This window comes from Entelurus aequoreus, linkage group LG17, assembly GCF_033978785.1.
Source record: "Entelurus aequoreus isolate RoL-2023_Sb linkage group LG17, RoL_Eaeq_v1.1, whole genome shotgun sequence".
NCBI lineage: Eukaryota > Metazoa > Chordata > Actinopteri > Syngnathiformes > Syngnathidae > Entelurus > Entelurus aequoreus.
Genome location: NC_084747.1, coordinates 13,628,307 through 13,637,573, shown reverse-complemented (window position 1 = coordinate 13,637,573; position 9,267 = coordinate 13,628,307). Strand labels below are relative to the sequence as shown.

The following is a 9,267-nucleotide window of genomic DNA, read 5'->3' as shown; positions in this document are numbered from 1 at the left end:
TAGTAGCACGTGAACAATAGGATTGGTCCTGGTGGAGATCTACACTCTTAGTGCTTTTCTTCTTCATTCAGAGTAATCATTTGACTTTCTAAAGGTTTTTAACTAAAACAACTAAGTGGCTTGAAAAATATTTCTTGTTTTTCTTGTAGTATTTAAAATTTATGATTTTTTTCTTCGATGTATGCCCTTTTTCTGGTTTGAACAACAGCCATGGAAAAAGTCTGTGCACGTGCTTGTATATATATATATTTTTTATTTTCAAACAGTAGTTGTCCATTATTTGATGTTAGACATTTTTACTAACCATTGTTTTAAAACAAGATTAAATTGCCTTTATTTTGAAAAAAAAGCTGCTGTGGAGTAGGAAACGGAAGTTGCTGGCTTCTAGCGCATGCGCAAATGTACTTGAAGCCAAGCAACAAGACAAAGACCGCAGGCTATGGTTGTTCGGAGATTCTTCGAATTCACGATCTTAAAGTCATATGATTCACAGGAAATATAGCAACAAATATCTCAATTCGTATTTTCCAAAGCCACGAAACGTGCATTGAGTTTGGAGCGATATCTGAAGTGAAGATTGAAGACGTGATAGAAGATGGACGACTACTGCTATGCTAAGATGGCGACGTCCGCTAAAAGAGAACATGAAAGAGAATCAGCGCCACCAACTTCCAGCAAATCACCAACGGAGATAAAGACGAAAGATGAAGGTGAGTGACTTGAAGTTTTGTCATTTGAAAACTATTTCAAGTCTTTAAAATCGAAATGAGCTGACCTTGTTGAAGAATGTAAAGAAAGAGCCGCCATGATTGTTAGCTTGAAGAAGGCAGTGGAGTTCACATCAGAGGAGATGAAAGAATGCAAAAGTCAAATGAAGAAAGTGGAAGAGCAAAACAAGCGCTTGTGTAAAGACAATGATGATGTGAAAGAAGAGATGTTGGGGAAGAGTAAGAGATGTGAAGAGAAGACTGGACCACATGTCTACATCAACGTGCAGAGGATTGGAGGAAATAAAGAACAAGAATAATTTCATTACAGCCAACTTTTGATTGGGAAGTTCAAAGTTACCAAAGAAAATGTAAATCATTTGCATTCTTGTTATGCGCCTTGTTAGAATATTGTAGAAAGTAAACACTTAATACACCCTGTAGTTTTAAACTTAAACTAATTGATGAAGTACTATTTTTGTTGACTTCATCTGGCGTCAGGCTGTCGCCGGCCGGTATATATAAATATAATATGTGTATATATATTAAATGGTAATATAATTCGTGAAGTCTGCCTTTATTAGTAATAGTTGGTGGTGGTGTTGAAGGAAATAGCGAACGTTGTGATGCGTCTGTGAAAATAATGTGCCGCCATTTGCTTAAAATGATAAAAAATGATGAAAATACGTAAATATTACATGTTATTATAAATGTGCCTGTTATTACAGTACATATCAAATATCAAAAGTTGCTGGATATGTTTTTAGAGTTTTTTTAATAAAAGAAATAGAGTGCATCCCCATTACCTGCATTGTAGCTGACTTTTGTTAGCGTTTATTTACGAGTTAGAATCAGTGATGGGCAGTAGTGCACAACAAGTTGCTTAACTACAGTTCCCAGTAGCGTGGCGTTAGCCTTGTTCCTTTTTGAACCCGTAGTGATACTGTACAACCCTACTACACACATACAGTACATAGAAGAAAGTGTGTTTTGTTGTTTGTGTCTTGCAGACGTCCAGCAGCTGATCGGTAATCCAGAAGAAGTTTCCCCTCAGTTAGGGGGGAGCTCCACTTTGAAGCAGGAGACTCCACAACCACCCTGCATTAAAAAGGAAGAGGAGGAACTCTGCATCACTCAGGAGGGAGAGTGTCTTCTAGGACGAGAGGAAGCTGATTACACCAAGTTTCCACTGAGTATTCTCTCTGTGAAGACTGAAGATGATGAAGAGAAACCACAAGACGAAGACGAGGTTGAAGAACCTTTGAGCAGTGATAAAGACTGTGAAGGTAAAAATGTTCGAGCTGCTCTGTTTGTGGCAAAAGCTTTTCTCAAAAAAGCTCTTTGACTCGACACATGAGAACACACACAGGTGAAAAACCATTTAATTGTCCAGTTTGTGGCGAAAGTTTTTCTTAAAATAGCTTTTTGACGCGACACATGAGAACACACACAGATGAAAAACCGTATAAGTGTTCAATCAATCAAAGTTTATTTACATATTCCTTAATCACAAATTTCTCAAAGGGCTGCACAAGCCACAATGACATCCTAGGCTCAGATCCCACATCAGGGCAAGGAAAAACTCAACCCAATGAATGGGAACGAGAAACCTTTGCGACCGGTGCAATGGACGTAAAGTGGATCTCGTTAATAGTGTGAGAGTCCAGTCCATAGTGGATCTAGTTAATAGTGTGAGAGTCCAGTCCATAGTGGATCTAGTTAATAGTGTGAGAGTCCAGTCCATAGTGGATCTAGTTAATAGTGTGAGAGTCCAGTCCATAGTGGATCTAGTTAATAGTGTGAGAGTCCAGTCCATAGTGGATCTAGTTAATAGTGTGAGAGTCCAGTCCATAGTGGATCTAGTTAATAGTGTGAGAGTCCAGTCCATAGTGGATCTAGTTAATAGTGTGAGAGTCCAGTCCATAGTGGGGCCAGCAGGAGATCATCTTGAATGGAGACAAGTCAACAGCGCAGAGACGTCCCCAACTGATGCACAGATGAGTGGTCCACCCCGGGTCCCGACTTGGAACAGCTAGTGCCTCATCTGGGGTCACCTAATAACCTCTCCACGCAGGAGAGGGGGCAGAGCAGAAAAGAGAGGGCAGATCAACTGGTCTAAAAGGGGGGTCTATTTAAAAGCGAGCTTTTACAAATTAGTTTTAAGATGGGACTTAAAGGTTTCTACTGAGGTAGCATCTGAAACTGTTACCGGGACGAGATTCCAGAGTACTGGAGCGCAAATAGAAAACGCTCTATAGCCCGCAGACTGTTTTTGGGCTCTGGGAATCACTAATAAGCCGGAGTTCTTACAACGCAGATTTCTTGTCGGGACATATGGTACAATACAATCAGCAAGATAGGATGGAGCTAGACTGTTTAGTATTTTATACGTAAGTAGTAAAACCTTAAAGTCACATCTTAAGTGCACAGGAAGCCAGTGCAGGTGAGCCAGTATATATATATATATATATATATATATATATATATATATATATATATATATATATATATATATATATATATATATATATATATATATATATATATATATATATATATATATATATATATATATATGTGTGTGTGTGTGTATATACAGCATAGGCGTAATATGAACAAACTTTCTTGTTCTTGTCAAAAGTCTAGCAGCCGCATTTTGTACCAACTGTAATCTTTCAATGTTAGACATAGGGAGGCCCGAAAATAACACATTATAGTAATGGAGACGAGACGTAACGAACGCATGAATAATGATCTCAGCGTCGCTGGTGGACAAAATGGAACACATTTAGCGATATTACGGACATGAAAGAAGGCTGTTTTAGTAACTTGTATGATATATTGTAGCGTCCCGGAAGAGTTAGTGCAGCAATAGGTTCTGGGTATTTGTTCTGTTGTGTTTATGTTGTGTTACGGTGCGGATGTTCTCCCAAAATGTGTTGGTCATTCTTGTTTGGTGTGGGTTCACAGTGTGGCGCATATTTGTAACAGTGTTAAAATTGTTTATACGGTCACCCTCAGTGTGACCTGTATGGCTGTTGACCAAGTTTGCCTTGCATTAACTTGTGTGTGAAAAGCCGTAACTATTATGTGACTGGGCCGGCACGTAAAGGCAGTGCCTTTTAAGGTTTATTGGCGCTCTGTACTTCTCCCTACGTCCGTGTACACAGCGGCATTTTAAAAAGTCATAAATGTTACTTTTTGAAACCGATACCGATAATTTTGAAACTGATAATTTTGAAACCGATAATTTCCGATATTACATTTTAAAGCATTTATCGGCCGACATCCTTACTACAAATATTTTCTAGAAGATTTTCGAGATAAAGGGAAGGTGGGACACCGGCCGGTAGTTTACCATGAGGTCAGGATCGAGGTTAGGTCTTTTGAGCAGAAGATGAATAGCCGCTTTTTTGAATGCTAGGGGAACAGTGCCAGAGGAAAGTGATGAGTTTATAATATTTAGCACTGATGGCCCTAATAATACAAACAGCTCCTTGATAAGCTTCTCAGGAAGTGGGTCAAGTAAACATGTTGTTTGTTTTATCCCATTTACACGCCGCAGTAGTTCCTCTAATGTTATTTCATCAAAAAGAGAGAGACTATTTTCGAGGGCAAAATCCGTCATATATACATTTGTATCTGTGTTAATAGAACCCAGTTGCAGCTGGGACGCGTTGTCTTTAATCTCTTTTCTAATGAGTTCAATTTTCTTATTAACGAAATTCATAAAGTCATCTGCCGAGTGGGTGGAGCTAATGGCAGGAGTCCTTTGTTGGGTTAGCAATGCTACTGTACTGAACAAATATTTAGCATCATTTTTATTGAGGCGGATGAGATTTGAGCAGTAATTAGCTACAGCTAAGGTAAGCATGCCTTTATAAGTTAGTAAACTATCACTCCATGCTTGATGGAAAACCTCAAGTTTAGTCGCACGCCATTTGCGTTCCAGCTTTCTACATGATAGTTTAAGAGCTCTAGTTTCTTCTGTAAACCAGGGGGTACGCCTTTTAGGGGCATTTTTTTAGCTTTAGCGGTGCTATACTATCAATGGTGTCGCGCAGGGCATCGTTAAAGTTGTTAGTGAGGTTATCGATAGAGCCCACATAATTTGGGAATGGTGCCATTACCGAAGGCAGTAGGCAAGCAAGAGTCATAGTTGTGACACCATTAATTTTGCACCTGCTAAAGCAGTGGTTATTAGTAGCTTGTTGACAATGAGTCAGAACTTCGAATTTTATAAGATAATGATCAGACATTTCTTTAGTGTACGGGAGCATCATGACTTGGGAGGTGGTGACACCCCGGAAAAGGACTCCATCTATCGTATTACCGTTGTGATGCGTGGGTTGATGTATTATTTGTGTAAGACCACAGCAATAAATTATAGTCTGGATCGCCACACATGGAGGGTTTGATGGGGTATTCAAATGGATATTAAAATCCCCTCATTATAATTATATTATCTGCGTGCGTCACTAGATCAGCGACAAACTCTGAAAATTCACTGATAAAGTGTGAATAGGGCCCAGGAGGGCGGTAGATAACAGCTAGGTAGAGAGGTAGTGGCGTGACATACCCCATAGTAAGCACCTAAAATGATTTATATTTATTACTTTGGTTAGGGGTAAGGTTAAGGTTTTAATTGTATATTAGTGCGACCCCTCCACCCCTTTTAAGGGGACGGGCAATATAAGCATTTGTATAATTACGAGGAGATGCCTCGTTAAGAGAGAAAAATTCATATAACCGGGTTATAAGGCGCACTGTCAACTTTTGAGGGGAAAAAAGGTTTTCAAGTGCGCCTTACAGTCCGGAAAATACGGTAATAACGTTTTGGGAAACAATGATCTGATGTTTAAAAAGCCCATATTACAGGTAGTGGACTGTTTTGAGGAATTTTTGTTAAAACTGAGGAGGTGCAAAAACAGGAACTAAAAGGAGTCAAAAACAAACCGATAACACCAAACATGATCCAGACCACGGATCATGACACAACTATGTTTGCGTAGCTATAGTGGTGCAATTGGCCTGTCGTACAAGTTTACTAGGCCTGCTGCGAGTTAGCTCTCTAAGATTAGCTTCAATGTGAGGTGCTCTGACTCTGGGAATACACTTAATTATGGCTGGTTTGCTAAGCTGTTTGTTTCGGGTGATGGAGACCCCTATGACTAAGGGTGCCTGGTAGCCTGGGGTGAAGGACTAGCTAAAGGGCTAAATCTATTATGCGTCTCAACCGGTTCACATTTGCTTGCAGGCCGCTTAGGGCTGCTACAAACTGGGCTAGTCAGCTCGCTACAGCTAATGCTAGTGTCCACCGCGTCTAAAGTTACGAAATTACTCTGCTCTAGTTGGCGGACAAGGTCCTCTAGTAGGGCCAACCTATCCATGAGAACAGTGCACAAAGAGCAGGGAGCCATACTCATGTTGTTTCTTTCACCGAGTCGAGTTGTTGCTGTCTTCAGTAGTCGTAACGTGTGGCAGCAGGTTCCTACAGACCGTCACCGCGTCAAGCTTACAGCACCTGGTATTCCCAGGCGGTCTCCCATCCAAGTACTAACCAGGCCCGACTCTGCTTAATTTCTGAGACCGAGATCGGGCGTGCTCAAGGTAGTAATGCTGTAAGTCATTAGTTGATTGCTAATTGGGCAGTTTTAACTGCGCTAATATTTGGCATCAAACTAAGCAGCTGTGTGCACGTCTACGTATTTACATGTGCGCAGCAGGGGAGCTGGTTAACTTATGAGAGTAGTATGTGTGTTTGTGAGAATGTCAACGTGTTGTCTGAGTGACGTCAGTGAGTGAGCGGGCGAGTAAAGAGAGAGCAGCAGGACAGGTGTAACAACTACATTATACCTGTCACTATTTAAACTCCTTGTGCAGATCTGAATGCTTATTATTTAAATGTTGACCTAAGTCTGAAGCAAAGGTGCTAATACTAATCACGCCATTTGGCGAGGCGTGTTTTAAAGCAGCTGTTCTGAGAGTAGTGTATGTGTGTGTGCACCTTTAAGAATGGCAGTATGTGGGGTGAGTGACTTGAGTAAGGAGAGAGAGAGCTAGCATGATCAGGAGTGTGAATAGCATGGTGGTTGTTTGGTTGTGGCCTGTGGAAATAATAAATAAAGTGAGCAAGTTGTAACTAATCGACGGCCTCGTCCTTCCGACCAAAGAGCGGAGCTTTATGGACCCAGTGTTACCCCCAACAAAACATGGGCCCTGGAGGGAACGTCTCCCCTGCGCTCCTCGACCACGGTCTGGGAGCCCACAAACAGGAAAGGTGTAAAGCAACCCTTGCAGAGCGGCGGCTTCCTGTTTAAAGTGTCACCTTTATTGTTAGTTTAGAAGCCCAAATACCTCCATATTGCACTTCACGCACCCTCTTTATTAACTAGTAGAATTGTCCTTTGTTGCCTTTCTTCCTCTCCACCATGTTATTGCTTGTATGGACTTTGTGTGTGCGTTCTGACACACTCAACATCTTGCGCCTCCGCTCTGTAGTCACCGCCACACAGCAGCATTCAGATGAAAGAACGGTACCGGTACTTTTCAAAGGTGGTATAGTACTGATTTCAATTGATTAGTACTACAATACTTTATTAGTAGCAGTATACTGTACAACCCTACTACACACACATACAGTACATAGAAGAAAGTGTGTTTTTGTTGTTTGTGTCTTGCAGACGTCCAGCAGCTGATCGGTAATCCAGAAGAAGTTTCCCCTCAGTTAGGGGGGAGCTCCACTTTGAAGCAGGAGACTCCACAACCACCCTGCATTAAAAAGGAAGAGAAGGAACTCTGCATCACTCAGGAGGGAGAGTGTCTTCTAGGACGAGAGGAAGCTGATCACACCAAGTTTCCATTGAGTATTTTCTCTGTGAAGACTGAAGATGATGAAGAGAAACCACAACCAGACAACCTCTTAGCTCCACTATCAGATAGTGAGGCTGAAGACGAGGTTGAAGAACCTTTGAGCAGCGATAAAGACTGTGAAGGTGATATGAGGACTCACACTGACAACAAACACTCTGAATGCTCTACAAAGAAGAGAGGTAAAACATGTTTGAGCTGCTCAGTTTGTGCTAAAAGTTTTACTAAAAAGAGCAGTTTGAGTCGACACATGAGAACACACACAGGCGAAAAACCATTTAATTGTTCATTTTGTGACAAAAGCTTTTCTCAAAATAACCATTTGACTAAACACATGAGAACACACACAGGAGAAAAAACATTTAATTGTTCAGTTTGTGGCAAAAGCTTTTCTCAAAATAGCCATTTGACTCAACACATGAGAACACACACAGGAGAAAAAACATTTAATTGTTCAGTTTGTGGCAAAAGCTTTTGTCAAAATAGCAATTTGACTCGACACATGAGAACACACACAGGTGAAAAAACATTTAATTGTTCAGTTTGTGGCAAAAGTTTTTCTCAAAATAGCAATTTGACTCAACACATGAGAACACTCACTGGTGAAAAACCATTTAATTGTTCAGTTTGTGGCAAAAGCTTTTCTGTTAAGTGCAGTTTGATTAACCACATGAGAACACACACGGGTGAAAAACCTTTTAATTGTTCAGTTTGTGGAAAAAGCTTTTCTCAAAATTGCTGTTTGACTCGACACATGAGAACACACACAGGTGAAAAAACATTTAAATGTTCAGTTTGTAGAAAAAGCTTTTCTAAAAATTGCCTTTTGACTAAACACTTGAGAACACACACGGGTGAAAAACCATTTAATTGTTCAGTTTGTGGCGAAAGCTTTTCTCAAAATAGCCATGTGACTAAACACATGAGAACACACACAGGTGAAAAACCATTTAATTGTTCAGTTTGTGGCAAAAGCTTTTCTCAAAATGTCAATTTGACTAAACACATGAGAACACACACAGGTGAAAAACCATTTAATTGTTCAGTTTGTGGCAAAAGTTTTTCTCAAAATAGCCATGTGACTCAACACATGAAAACACACACAGGTGAAAAAACATTTAATTGTTCAGTTTGTGGTAAAAGCTTTTCTCGAAATTACAGTTTAACTGAACACATGAGAACACACAGGTGAAAAACCATTTAATTGTTCAGTTTGTGGCAAAAGCTTTTCTGTTAAGTGCAGTTTGATTAACCACATGAGAACACACACGGGTGAAAAACCTTTTAATTGTTCAGTTTGTGGCAAAAGCTTTTCTCAAAATAGCTATTTGACTCAACACATGAGAACACACACAGGTGAAAAAACATTTAAATGTTCAGTTTGTAGAAAAAGCTTTTCTAAAAATTGCCTTTTGACTAAACACATGAGAACACACACGGGTGAAAAACCATTTAATTGTTCAGTTTGTGGCGAAAGCTTTTCTCAAAATAGCCATGTGACTAAACACATGAGAACACACACAGGTGAAAAACCATTTAATTGTTCAGTTTGTGGCAAAAGCTTTTCTCAAAATGTCAATTTGACTAAACACATGAGAACACACACAGGTGAAAAACCATTTAATTGTTCAGTTTGTGGCAAAAGTTTTTCTCAAAATAGCCATGTGACTCAACACATGAAAACACACAC

At 40.0% G+C, this 9,267-nt stretch overlaps 2 protein-coding genes and 1 pseudogene across 2 annotated transcripts in view; 2 read left to right on the top strand and 1 right to left on the bottom strand.

Moving 5' to 3' along the window:
* Nucleotides 1-412: 412 nt before the first annotated feature.
* Nucleotides 413-9,267, top strand: part of LOC133632490 (zinc finger protein 37-like) — a 44,882-nt gene continuing 36,027 nt past the window's right edge. Inside the window, exon 1 of the mRNA XM_062024941.1 lies at nucleotides 413-710. Coding sequence (XP_061880925.1) covers nucleotides 596-710 — 115 coding nt within the window. The 5' untranslated portion in view covers nucleotides 413-595. The remainder of the gene's footprint in view (nucleotides 711-9,267) is intronic.
* LOC133633009 (5S ribosomal RNA) lies at nucleotides 6,220-6,334 on the bottom strand (annotated as a pseudogene).
* The window catches only part of LOC133632067 (zinc finger protein OZF-like), a 14,285-nt gene continuing 12,409 nt past the window's right edge, over nucleotides 7,392-9,267 (top strand). Inside the window, exons 1-2 of the mRNA XM_062024306.1 lie at nucleotides 7,392-8,667; nucleotides 8,834-9,267. The exon at nucleotides 8,834-9,267 is cut by the window's right edge and continues 2 nt beyond it. Coding sequence (XP_061880290.1) covers nucleotides 7,708-8,667; nucleotides 8,834-9,267 — 1,394 coding nt within the window. The 5' untranslated portion in view covers nucleotides 7,392-7,707. The remainder of the gene's footprint in view (nucleotides 8,668-8,833) is intronic.